The sequence below is a fragment of the Grammomys surdaster genome, unplaced genomic scaffold (genome assembly GCF_004785775.1).
Source record: "Grammomys surdaster isolate TR1022 unplaced genomic scaffold, NIH_TR_1.0 721, whole genome shotgun sequence".
Lineage (NCBI taxonomy): Eukaryota > Metazoa > Chordata > Mammalia > Rodentia > Muridae > Grammomys > Grammomys surdaster.
Window position 1 is genome coordinate 654,452 of NW_021605140.1, and position 13,980 is coordinate 668,431.

Here is a 13,980-nt window from a genome sequence, read left to right on the forward strand (position 1 = left end):
CAGGCTAGTGAGCCTGGTCAAGCAGGGATGAAGAACAGAGAGGCCTTGTCTCAAACATGGGGTGGCAAAGACTGACACCTGAGGTGGCTCTCTGACTCTGTGTGCGCCATGGTAGATACACACACTCCCCAGAAAGTTCTACAGAGTCAGGTCACAGTAAGGACACATGTAAGGACTGACTTATGACAGCCATTGTGGGATGTGCCACAGTCTGTTCATTCATTCACCAGTTGACGGGTAGTTGACTGTTTTGACTTTTTGGTTGAAATGGCTAACGCTGCTGTTTATGTTCATATATGGAGAGGTTTTATGTGGACATTTGTTTTCAGTTGCTGGATATAAACTTAGAAATAGAATTTCTGAGTCATGGGAGTCTTGCATGTAACCTTTTGTTATTGCATCTTTATTATTGTTTTATATGTGGGTGTTTTGTCTGTGCATATATATATATATATGTACCATATGCATATCTGCTGCCCATATATATATCTCATATACATGTCTGCTGCCCATGTATGTATGTATGTATGTATGTATGTATGTACCATATGCATGTCTGCTGCCCATGGAGGCCAGAGAGGATATTGAGCCCCTGAAAGTAGAGTTACAGGCTGCTGTAAGCTGCTGCATAGATCCTGAGAACTGAACCTGGGTCCTGTAAAGGCAGGCAGTGCTCTTAATCACTGAGCCATCCCGCCAGCTCATTGTCACTGTCTTGGTGGCTTTGTAGCACATGGTCTTAAGCTATTAGTTTACTTCTTTCTTTTTAGAAACTATTGGGTAACCCAATGATTAATGTTTTCTTTTAAGAACTTTACGGTTTGAGCTCTTTCAGTTATGTGATTCTGTGTGTGTGTGTGTGTGTGTGTGTGTGTGTGTGTGTGTGTGTGTGTGTGTGTGTGCACGTGAATGCAGGTGCCTATTGAAAGCAGAAGAGGGCATTCGATCTCCTGGAGCTGGAGGCACAGATAGTGAGGAGCCTGTCAGTGCGGGTTCTGGGAACCAAATTCAGGTCTTCTCCAAGAGCAGCCAGAACTTTAAATCATCAAACTGCTTCATCCCCCAGTTTTAGCTTTCATGACTACCAAGTTCTCCCCCTGACTGAAGCTTCAGAATTCCACCAGCTGTTTGCTAGGGTAGAGCTCTGTCTCTGGACTTCCTTTTCCTTCCATTTTGACCAGTCAGAAAAGGTCTTGTTCCTGGAAAGTGTTTCTTATAGGAGTTAGTTTGTCAGTTTCTATATTTTATTGTCTTCCTTTTTTTCTTGAAGGTAACAAATGAAGAGGACTTTATTAGGAAATTGGACTGTAAGCCTGACCAGCATCTCAAGGTGGTTTCCATTTTTGGAAATACTGGTGATGGAAAGTCCCATACCCTCAACCACACTTTCTTCTATGGCCGAGAAGTCTTCAAAACCTCCCCTGCTCAGGAGTCCTGCACAGTGGGAGTGTGGGCAGCCTATGACCCAGTCCATAAGGTAGCAGTGATAGACACAGAAGGACTCTTGGGGGCCACCGTGAATCTAAGCCAGAGGACACGGCTGCTGCTAAAGGTCCTGGCCATCTCAGACTTGGTCATCTATCGAACTCATGCTGACCGGCTGCACAATGACCTCTTCAAGTTCCTCGGGGACGCCTCGGAAGCTTACCTGAAGCACTTTACCAAGGAGCTCAAGGCTACGACTGCACGCTGTGGCCTGGATGTCCCCTTATCTACCCTGGGCCCGGCCGTTATCATTTTCCATGAGACTGTGCACACCCAGCTTCTGGGTTCTGGTGAGTAGACAGTGGTATGTGACAGTCTGGCTTTTTAATGCACATGGAGGTGTCCTCTGGGGTGCAGTATGGTGATGGTAATGCCCAGAAAAACTTGTACCCAGCAAGACTTAAGAAAATGTTCCAAGAAGGCTGGAATAATTAACAGGTGCAGTAGACTGAGGGTCCTGGGAGATGGGGGTGCAGTCTGCTTTCCTGGGATACTGATGGTGAAAGCTTCAGAGAGGGCTCAAGAGAGACTAGAAGAGCTAGCAGAGTGATATATGCTTGTACTTTGAATATTCAAGAAGCTGAGGCAGGAGGATTGTGAATTTGAGGCTAACCTGGGCTACATAGTGAGACTGTGGTGGCACACTGAAATGAAAGGTGGGTATAATGGTGTATGCCAGTAGGCCCAGCATTCAAGAAATAGAGGCCATTAGTTGCTACATTATGTCAGGGGCTAGCATAGGCTACATGAAACTCTGTCTCCAAAGCGGGGGAAAAAAAGTCAAAAAACAAGAAGAGAGCTAACATACAGGCACTCTTATAAGGTTGTGAGTATGTTGAATGAATTCTTTCCAAGAGTTCCATAAAGAGAAGAGAAGTAAAACCACAAAGTGGTCGCTGGTTGCTCGTGTGGAATTACTAAGAACTTCCCTTTTAAAATATTTAAGTAATGAAGATAATGGTGTACCGATGAGAATGATTCATTAGAGAAGGGGTAAGTGCAAGAAAGAGACCAGATGCCTCGCATGCTGGAGGCCCTGGTTGAATCCTAAGCACTGCAAAAGGCACGTGTGATGGCATACACCTGTAATCCCCGCACTTGGGAGGCAGACCTAGCAAAATTACTGCAAGTCTGAGGCCATCCTGGTCTACACAGTGAGACCCTGTCTCAAAATAAAAATGAAAAAGAAACGAACAGAAGCAGCCGGAGTGGTTCTCAAGTAGAGGAGTTGGCCTCGGGAGCATGACTGACGTCTGTGTTCGGGAGAGAGGATGGAACCTGTGGAGGTGTGTGTGGTCAGTGTGGGGGAAAGCATGTTCTGGGAGGAGCAAATCCCTGGCAGTTTCCCAGGAGCATCTCTATGCAGGGAACTGCAGTAGATTCCTAAACTTGAGTGTCAGCCCTTGGGATGCATTCTCTGTCTTCTGGAGGGCTCTCTTGAAATAAAACCTTCATTTATAATTTAGATGCCTTGGCTTGTGATATTCCTGGTTGCTTTCAAAATGTAAGCGAAGCCAAGAAAAAAAAAAGTTATCCAATAGCTGGATATGAGCATGTGTGCCTATAATCCTGACACTGAGGCAGGAGGATTGAATGTTTGAGACCAGTCTGAAACACTGAGACCCTGTCCCAGAAATTAAGAAATAAAATCAAATTTAATCTAAACTCCTAAAGGTGTTTTGTCTAACCCCTGTCAATGTGTCTGGCCATTAGTTATCCCCCTTGATCCTCTCCTTACTGTGTTTGTGCTTGCCCGTGTGTAAGAGTGTGTTACACACACACTGCTCCCTACTGACTATACCATATTTTCTGTGTTCTTACTTTTTGATATCCCCCAACTAGCTGTACATCTCTCATCTGGGCCAAACCTTTCCTCGCCTTCTATGCCGTGTCCTTTCTGCACCCTAGAGCTGACACACTCTTCTTCTCACTAGGAAAGTGGAAACAATATGAGGCAGAAACATTGCCTACCTACTCACTGCTACATGTGTCTTAAAGAGCCCAGATGAATGTCTGACGCACAGATGTATATCCAAGGGAAAATGAAAAGTCATGCCTGTCTGAAGCATAGCTAGTTGATGGAAGAGGGAGTTGGAGCTGCTTGAGGATCAGACCATGGTGGCCTTGGATCAGTTCTCTGAAGGATTTTTGGGCAGAGACCTATATAATGTAGGTCTGTATTTCAAAGCATCCTCCTTTTCAAACTGTTCTAGGAACAAGCAGTGGAGTGTGTCTGGAGTTGGGGAGTCTCCCTGGTAGTCAGGAAGATGTGGGACTGAGCCGTGACAGTAGTGGTAAGAGTGGTTGTTTTGATGAACCTGGAGCCAGTTGTTTGTGGTAGTTCCAGTGAGTCACAGTCTTCCAGAGTCTAAGTAAGTCTAAGAAATGGCCATTCGATAAGGTGGAGAGACGAGAAAAGTTGACTCTGGAACTTTCCTGTGTGTGATAGTCCTTCTAGGTTATTCTGGGTCTTTACAGCTTTAGGGTCAAGGTTTAATGATCAGTTCAGGAGTTTGAAATAACCAGCCCCTAGAAGCCATCTTTTTGCTTTGTGCTATGTATGATGCTGTGTGTAGCAGCCCCAGATGACAGTTCAGAGAACTGCCTGAAATATGTAACCAAGGAGGTCCTAACAGAATTGGGGGCTGGAACTACCATCTTCAAATTTTGACATATGGAGCCTTTTCTGAAACAACAGGGCTTCTTGAAGCCTTAAAATAGAGCAAGACAGCAGGGTAGGAGGAGTGCCAAAATGTGAGCAAATGGGGCATTGCGTTTTTCTTGCCTCATAGCTGTTCAGCTTTCGATTCCTGTTTGATCTTGCTGTTTCTCTGGAGTGCTGGTAGGAGTTTAATAAATGAATGACAGGTTGAGTATTCCTTACCCAAAATGCTTGGGACCAGATGTAGGATTGGAGGCTTTGGATTTGGCATGTTTGCCATAGTCTAAGAAGGGAGCATCCTGCATCTGCAAGTGTGAAAGCCAAGCACTTGCCTGGCTAGCTTCAGAAGTCAAATTGACAGAGTCTAGGGTTGTCGGAGGGAGTCACAGCTGGAGGACGGGCTTGGTAAGACTGGTCTGTGGGCATTTTCTTGAGATTTGTTTTTATGTGTATGGATGTTTTCCCTGTATATGTCTACATACCATGTGCATAAACCATGCAGTGTCTGAGGAGGCCAGAAGAGGGAATGAGATCCTCTTGGAACTGGAGTTACTGAGTGTTGTTAGCCAATCCTGTGAATGCTGAGATTTGGAACTGGATCCTCTGGAAGAGCAGTCAGTGTTGCCTTACCACAAAATTTTACCACAAGCCACCTCTCTGGTCCCTGTTTTCTTTCTTTCCCCTCTTCCACCTAAAAGTGTGTGGATGGTTTGTCTATATGTATATGTATCTACCACATACATCCCTCGATGCAGAGGGTGTCAAACTCCCTGGGACTTGAGTTACAAACCATTGTGAGCTGCCATGTGGGTGCTGGGAATTGAGCCTATGGTTTTTGGAAGAACAGCTAGTGATCTTAACCATTGGTCCGTCTCTGCAGCTCCAAACCATGTTTTCTTGACTGGTAAGTGATGCAGAAGAGTCCAGCCCGCAGTGGGCAGTGCTGTCCTATGTGGGTGGGCCTGGCTGTGCAGGGAAGTAACCCCCCACCCCCAATTGATTTTGGTCAACAACAGAAATCAAACTAGGACAGTGTTGAAATCATTTCTGACTTAGGATATTTGTTTTAGGGATGCCCTGCCTGGGTTCTGTTATGTAGATGAGCAGAATGACGTCATTGGAGAGCAGGGATTGCATGCTCAGGGAAGGACATGCAGACATTGGGAGGAAGGGAAGGGGCCGGGTCAGGTTCCTGGGTTGCTCTGGGAGAAGGCAGGGACTAATGCCTCCCACTACTTCTTTCACATCTCAGTGGAGCTGAGTATAAGGAATGAGTCCATGATTATGATGGCTGCTGTTTGATGACTGTTCCCTAAAATTTGAACTACTATATCTTTAATGTTTGAGTGCTTTTGTTAAAATGTTAAAGGAAGTTAGTCTAAAGCATCTGTGTAAACAAACATTTACCTCTAAAAGGTGCGCTGACTGCCCATCCTGAGCCTGTATACAAGCCACTCCCCCATATTGCTGGCTTGCCATAGCTTTGCGGCTTCATCGTGTAAGACCAGAGTTCTCAGAGTATAAAACTGTAAATGCTCACTAGTAGACAACTGGCTAAATAGATCCATAGGCTGGGAAACTATACAGCTCTTAAAAAGAATAATGTGCTTCTTCAATGTGTAGTGTAACAAGTGATTATAAAGCAAGCTGTGAGGAAGGGTGATGTCACAGAAAGTGTGGACACATGGGAGGAAGATGACACAGGCCATGTTTGTCTTTCCTTTTATGCTGATATGTCTACCTTTTTCTTTCCATAAATCTTTTTCAAGATTCTTCTATGATATACATGCAGACAAGTGTATATTATACCCCAGTGTATAAGGCGATGAATCACACACCCATGTAGTTAGCGCCTGCTTGTGAGATGGCCGTGCCTTCTCCTTGCTCCTTTTCAGGCAGTGCCAAACAAATGCAATAATTCCATCCATGTAGTAGTTGTGCCGCCCTGTGCTTTCCATATGTAGAGTTAAAATTGATGTTACTTTTACAGTGAAAGGTAGGTAACTTGTTTTCAAGAAAGGCACTCACTGCCCACATGCCTTTCTGCTTGTACAGATCACCCCTCAGAGGCACCCGAGAAGCTCATCCAGGACCGGTTCAGGAAGCTGGGCCGCTTCCCTGAAGCCTTTAGCTCCATTCATTACAAGGGAACGAGGACATACAATCCCCCCACAGACTTCTCTGGGCTTCGGCGTGCTCTGGAACAGCTGCTAGAGAACAACACCACCAGGTCTCCCCGGCACCCAGGGGTCATCTTCAAAGCCCTGAAGGTCAGTTGGCTCCTGCCCTGGGTACTTCTCATCAGTCCCTAGTACTCCTAAGCTGGTACTTGGAAGCCTGGGCAGGAACGAGTCAGTACAGGGGGGATGTGTGAGTGGAGGATGCGTACAGCCTATGCCTTTGTCTGTCAGGCACTCTGGTAGGGAGCTCAGTTGGTAGACTGCTCTTGTTGTAGATTGGCTCCCCTAGACCACATAAATTGGGCATGGTGATGCATGCCTGTAATCTGGACACTGGGGAAGTAGACAGAACCATCTGAAGTTTAAGGCCATTTTGGCTGCTGATTAGTCTAAGGGCACCTGGGGTTTATGAGACAGGAGTATTTAAGAGAATCTTTGCATGAGATTTTCTTCAGAGCAGATTCTGAAACATTGGGGGAAAATTGCAAAGGGAATGATTTCTGCAGTGGGATTGGATGTCATTCAGTGTGTCACCTACACACATGACATACTAACCTTTGGGAAACCCATCTTTGAGAATTATTTTCACTGGACATGATGGCACATGCCTTTAATTTCAGCACTGTGGAGGCAGATCTGTGAATTCAAGGCCAGTTTGGTCTACATAGTGAGTTCCAGGCTAGCCAGAGGTACATAGTGAGATACTGTCTTAAAAAACAAAACAAAACCCTATCATTTTCCTTTAAGCCAGGCACATTGTGGGCCCGTGCCAGCAGCAGGATCAGTCTGCTGCTTTGCTAGCACAATTAAGGTAATCCTGTTGTAAAGTCCCTGGGTATCCATCTATAGCATATTCTGATAGAGCCTGCTTGCTGCTTTTTAAGGCAGAGCTTACACTGGAAGGCAGACCCCAGCTTTCCAACCATGTCAGGTCTGTATAATCTATTAGGCAGGTACTTCTGGTGCCCTTTGTTTTTGTTTTTTTAATTTTTTTTTTAAGACTTGCCTCTTAAGGTCATCATCTTTTTTTTTTTTTAATTTTTAAAAATTTATGTGTATGGGTGTTACCTGCATGTATGTCTGTGAACCATGTGCATGCCTGGTGCTGTGGAGGCCAGAAGAGGGGATGGGACCCCCAGAGACTGGATTTACAGATGGCTGTGAGTTGCTATAACTGGTAGGTGCTAAGAATCAAACCTGGGTCCTCTGAAAGAACAGCAGCAGGTTCTTCAAACTTCTGAGCTCCCCCATTTTTGAGACAGGGTCTTACTTTGTAGCTCTGGCTGTCTTGGAACTTATTATGTAGACAAGGCTGGCCTTGAATTTACAGGGACCTGCCTGCCTCTGTTTCCCAAGTGCTGGGACTTGACATGAGCCATCACACCTAGCATTTGGCTTTAAGCTTTCTTTTTTTTTTTTTTTTGGTTTTGAGACAGGGTTTCTCTGAGTAACCCTTGCTGTCCTGCTGCCCTTGAACTCACTCTGTAGACCAGGTTGTCCTTGAACTCAGAGACCCACCTACTTCTACCTCCCAAATGCTGGAATTAAAGGCACGTACCACCAACCACCTGGTCCTTAAGCTTTAATTTGTAATTATGCATATGCTTATGAATGTGAGTGCAGGTGCTCCTGGAGCCAGAAGGCAGCTTTGGATCACTTGCTGGTCTAGTTCCAGGCAATTGTGAGCCAAGTGTGGGTCCTGTGTAAGAACAGTACCTGCTTAACCACTGGGCCACCTTGTGGCCCACTCATGCTTTTCTCTGAGACAGGGTCACATGTAGCTCAGGCTGGTCTGCTGTTTGCTGAGGTTAACCTTGAACATCTTGTTTCTCCTGCCTCTAACCCCCAAGTACTGAGAATATAGGTTTGCCATTATGCCCGATTGTGTTGGTCCATATGTGTGTGTGTGTGTGTGTGTCTGTATCTGTACTATCATTGTCACAGCTGTCAATAAAAAGATGCTGGAACGGTGGCAAGTGGGAACATCAAAATAAGATAACTAGGAACTGTGACTTGGAGTATTATAGACTACTGAAAATTACCAATAAAAAGTTAGGTCAGTGTCTGTGGCCTATGCTGCCACTGGGCCCATGTTGATGTTAGGCTGGTGCTGCTGGGGCCTTGTCTGAGTCCTCAGTGTTCATGGTCTGTGCTGTCACCAGAGACCTTAAGGAGGCCCATGGTCCATGCTCCTACTGACTGAAGAGCAAGGAGGCTGCTTTTGCTGTGATGTGGATGACTGCAGATGGACATCTGAGAGGGCAGGATGTGGAAAGCTTCTGTGGCACTCCCCTGCCCCACTGCACCTCAAGAAAAGAGCTGTAGCCTGGACAGGAGGCCACTGAGGAGAACTCCTAAGGGGTGTGTCGTGGGGATGCTGAAGTGTGGATCTCCATGATTGACGCCCTCTGGCGGGGAGTCCCGGAAGGGAAGGACTGTTTTGTTTCTGGGGCAGGCCGCTGGGAGTGTGACGGTGCTCCACCGAGTACATACACAGCACGGATTTTTATTGTTATTATTATTATTATTATTATTATCATTATCATCTTTGTTTTTGTTTTTGCCCTTTTTTGGTGGTGGTGGGGGTCATGGGGGCTGGGAAATGTCTGCAGCGGGACTAAGAGGTGAGTGTGGTAGGGTGTATGTTGTGGAAATCCCAGAGGATAAATGAGGCTGTTACCTTGAAAAAAGAGAAGGGGGAAAAAAGAATTGGCTCTGTAGTTTTGCTAGATGTAGTGGCTTGTGCCTGTAATCCTAGCACAAGGAGACTGAGGCAGGAGGATTAAGGCCAGTCTTGGTTATATCTGTGTGTTCAGAGTGAGACTGTATCTCAAAAGAACAAGCCAATACTACTCTTCTGCTTACAAACAGTGTTGTTGAGGAGTTTTGATGAAATTCAAGTCAAATGCTGTATGCACTGATCAGAGCACTCCCTGAGCATTTACTAAAGGTAGGAAACATTTCCCTAGGGAAACTGAAAACTCGTTGACGCTATTATGGAAATAAAAATTCAGAGGCCAGCCAGATGGTTCAGTGGGTGTTTGCCACCAAGTCTAACAACTTGAATTTGATCCCTGGACCCACATGGTAGAGAGAATCAACTGCCACATGCCCTGTGATTTCCGTGTGTCTTCCTGGCTTAGTCCCTACAGCTCTGTGCTGGGATCACAGGTGTATACCAGCCACTACACCTGGCTAGTTTGTATACATTGTTAGTTGTGTTCCTTAAGCTGTGTTTGAGGTGTTTTTGCAGATTCATATATAGAATAAAACATCATCTGTGGGTTGGCAAGATAGCTTAGCCAGTAAGGGTGCTGACTGTCAAGCCAGGTGATCTAAGTTTGATATCTAGGATTCACATAGTGGAAGGACAGAATCAGGTTCTGCAGTCTGTCCCCTGATCTTAAAACCTGCTGTGGCATGTGCATCTCTCCTCATAAACACATCGATAGGTAAATATAATTTTAAAACTTTACACAGGCCTCTGAGTGTTTCCATTTTGAGTGCCACTATTCTCCTGCAGTACTGGGACCAGTTCTTCGGCTTTGCCAGAAATAAAGTTTCCTTGCTTCTTTGAAAAACATCTTGGTTTGGGAGGCAGAGGCAGGAGGATCACTGTAAATTCAAGGCCAATTTGGTCTACATAGTGAACTCCAGGCAAGCCTAGGCTGTAAATTGAGACTCTTATCTATAGAACGTTTAAAAAGAAAAAGAGTCACAAAGAGAAATCTGTGTTACTTACAAGTCGGGGAGCCGGGCATGGCGGTACATGCCTATAGTCGCAGCACTTGGAGGGTCGAGGCAGGAAGATCACAAGCTCATAGCTAGCCTCAGCTACACAGTGAGCTTAAGGCCACCACCTACCTCTGCCTCCTGAGTACTGGAATTAAAGGCGTGCTCCACCACCTTCCTTTTCCTCCTCTTCCTCCTCCTCCTCCTTTTTTCAAACAGTGTGGTTGCTTGATTAAGAATGGCCCACACAGGCTCATATATGTGGATGCTTGGTCATTAGAGAGTGACAACACTTTGCAAGGATTAGGACATGTGGCCTTGTGGAGAAGTATGTCACTGGGGCTGGCCTTTGAGGTTTCAAATGCTGATGCTAGGCCACTGGCACCTTTCCTGCTGCCTGTGGATCCAGATGTAGAACTCTTAGCTACTTCAGCATCAAGTCTGCCTGTGTGTTGCCATGATTCCTGCTACGATGATAAAGGACTAAACTTCTGAACCATAAGCCAGCCCCAATTAATATTTTCCTTTATAAGAGTAGCTGTGGTCGTGATATCTCTTCACAGCAGTAAAACCCTAACTAACACAGACAGGGTCGCACTATGTAGCCCTGGCTGGTCTAGAACTTGTTCTGTAGACTAGGCTAGCCTCTAATAACTCAGAGGTCTTTCTGCCTCTGCTGGGAGTAAAGGCATATGCTATTGTGCTTGGCCTTATGCCTCTGCTGGGTGTAAAGGCGTATGAAAGGCATATGCTACCGTGCCTAGCCTTACTCCCTTGTTCTCTTTGGTTTTGGTCCTAGGGATTGAAGCCAGGACCTAGCACATATTAGGCAAGCACTCTCACTTCTTACATTCCCTCACATTCATTACTGAATGGGAAAAACAGCTTTGGAAATGAGATTTATTAGAAGGAATGAAACACTTGCACTGGCTGCAATTTGAACGTGTCTGTGATGTCTGGGCCACTAGTGGCTTGTCCATTTGTACCTGAAAACAGTTACCTGTTGATAGGACCACTTTCCTGTCATCTGGACACACTGTGTTCTCCAGTCCCCAGCACCAGTCTTAGTTGGGATAACCATTCCTTTCCATAAGGCTCACAATAGCACCAGCATAGATGCCTGTGAACATGCTTTCACAGATATCAATATCGGACGAAAGGGGAACTGAAAATTGAATTTACGGTGGATATCTGTACTTACAGTTCTGAATAATCAGGAGATGAGTTTTCAGGTTGAAGCCATGTAGGTGTCATGTGATACCTTCTTTAGCCTCCGATCCTTAAATGTAGAAACTCTGACTTTTCCAATTCCATCAAATTAGGAAGCATCTGTTAAATATTTATGAAGTTATTGCTGGAGGGCTGCGACGTTGATTGAAGAACATCCATCTGGAGCCAGGCCTTCCACTGCTAGCGTCTGATAACTGGGGCTAACCTTAAAGGTACAATAGAAAGCCCTACTGTTGCCAAGGCAACTAAAGTTCAAGATCATTTGGTTTCCAGGCAACCAGGTCTCCAATTTTGCCTCAAATACTTTCACAAGCACTCTCAAGAGAAGCCCTTCCCTGCCTTTCCCTTGTAGCTTGAGACCTGAGGAGGAGAAACCAAGAACTATGGAATGATGTGAGGTTTGGATTTTTTTTTTTTTTTTTTTTTGGTGCTGGGGACTGGGCCTAGAACCTGCCTGTACATCCCCCAGACCTGGGCTTGAATTTTGCACTGGCTGAGCCAGGGGGTCAGGTAGGAGGTTCCGTCTGTACTAGGAAACAAAGTGGAAGGAAGATGGTTTTCCCATCCTGTGTCTAAAATATGCTACCTTTGGTTTGTTCTTAATAGTTACTATTCTCTTCCCATGTGCTCGGTGTTTCTAAGTTGTCCTGAAGCAGGTCGGGGCCGGATGTATGATTGTCAGCCTGTGACATGGGAAGGAAGGCAGGCTGGCTCTCTTACCCGGCATTTAAAGGGATGGGGCTGCTTGTGTAGGAGTTCTCTCTGACCTCATAAGCAATTATGTTGCCTTTGACAACACAAGCCAGCAGTTAGTCTGTCTGGGGCAGAGAAGGCTGCACTGTTAACGGCATGAGTGCCATGAGAGGAAGCCACAGCTTGCTTCAGGAAAAGCTCAGAGATACTTTAAAATGTTGTCGTCGTCGTTGTTACTGTTTTTTTTCAGACAGGGTCTCATTGTGCAGGCCTGGCTGGTCTGGAACAGAGATCTACTTGCCTCTGCCTCAGGAGTGATGGGACTAAAGACGTGTGTCACGAGGAGTAGCTACTGCCCCCATTTCTGTAAAGAACTTTCAGAGTAGTAAACAGAGCCACTTGGGATGATATAAAGTGTTCTGTCAGCGATGCTGGGTGACAAGTTCCTCCCCTGAAGCTGACCCAGATAGTGATCGAGTGCTAGCCAGGTACTGTTTCTCTTTAAGGAAACAGGTATTACCAGAGTACGGTGGGATGTTTTATGCTGGGGCTTGGGAACTGGAAGTCGGGGGATCAAGGAGTTTGGGTTAGCCTTGGCCACATAGTAAATTTGAGGCCACTCTGGGATGCATGAGACTGACTCAGAACAAAAAAAAGATAAGTATTTAAATTAGCTTTTGGCCTAACTGTTGTAAAACCTTCAAGGCTATAGTATTGCTATTTTTTGATCCCACCCCTACCCCCGCCATCTTCCTTCACTGGCTTTCTGTTGTATCTCTGTGACACTTCATTAGATTAATAAACATTTTTTTACAGGTAAGTATTCACCTGCAGGTGCTAGCAGCCATGAAGACCAATTAGAGAGGCTCTTTTCCATTGTTTGTTTGAGTTGGAGTCTCTTTAGCCCAGGCTGGCCTCAAACAAGGATCACCTTGACTTTCTGGTCCCCTGCCTGCACCTCTTCAGTGTTGGGATTATGAACATACAGCCTGAGAGAGGCCCTCGGGTCCTATGCATTGTCTGTTTCGGCAGTGACTAGCAGCAGCAGCTTCTGTGCCCCGTGTTTCACATGGGTAGGCTCCTTTGAAGCCCAGTGTTTGTTGTTAGATCTAATGAAGAAAGTGGTGCGGGGTTGGATGCCCCTTCTAAAAAGAAGGAAGCGCAGTCAGTACATCACTGTTAACTACACACTGATGTAACTTGACAGGCCTTGGGTTTTAATGCAAATTTTCCATTTATTTTTTTGTATCAGGGCTTTAAAGGAACAGAGATTCGGGCAGTGTCCTTGTAAATACATGTAGTATGTGTCAGTGAAGTTATCTAAGTACTAGAAATCCAAAGGAAACAAAATTATGCAGGGGGAAAGCTGTTTAAAGATAATACATTTTGGCTGGGCAGTGGTGGCGCACACCTTTAATCCCAGCACTTGGGAGGCAGAGGCAGACGGATTTCTGAGTTCGAGGCCAGCCTGGTCTACAGAGTGAATTCCAGGACAGCCAGAGATATACAGAGAAACCCTGTCTTGAAAAACTTAAAAAAAAAAAAAAAAAAGAAGAAGAAGAAGAGAGCTGATAGAATGATCATACATATGTACACACATGTACACACACACAGATTTATTAAAGTGGCTTCTAAGCTGTGTTTCAAATAGTCCAGCAATCGTTGTTTCCTGAAGGATAGGCCAGAGATCCAATAGTTTTTTTTTTTGTTTTGTTTTTTTTTTATAAAACTAATCCCAGTCTGGTGCTGGAGTCCCTGGGAAGTCCTAGAGAGCTGCCAGTTTGCAGTCCATGTTGGGAACCTGAAGAAGTAGGTTTCTAACTCCAGTGAAGGAATGGCTTGGAGACAGGAGAGATGAGCTTGTCCGTGAGAGTGAGGACAAGCAGACAGCAAAAGCTCCCTTCTTCCCTTTTATTGAGTGGCCATCCAAAGGTGTGGTGCAGATTTAGGGTCTTCTGACTCGATCCAACCAAGAAGAATCCCTCACAGCTGTGCCCA

General features: G+C 45.5%; 1 protein-coding gene across 2 annotated transcripts in view; it reads left to right on the plus strand.

The window, feature by feature from the left end:
- The window catches only part of Zfyve1 (zinc finger FYVE-type containing 1), a 52,471-nt gene that overhangs the window by 23,448 nt on the left and 15,043 nt on the right, over positions 1 to 13,980 (plus strand). For both annotated transcript variants that reach the window (XM_028782137.1, XM_028782138.1), the window contains exons 3-4: positions 1,271 to 1,775; positions 6,203 to 6,417. In XM_028782137.1, coding sequence (XP_028637970.1) covers positions 1,271 to 1,775; positions 6,203 to 6,417 — 720 coding nt within the window. The remainder of the gene's footprint in view (positions 1 to 1,270; positions 1,776 to 6,202; positions 6,418 to 13,980) is intronic.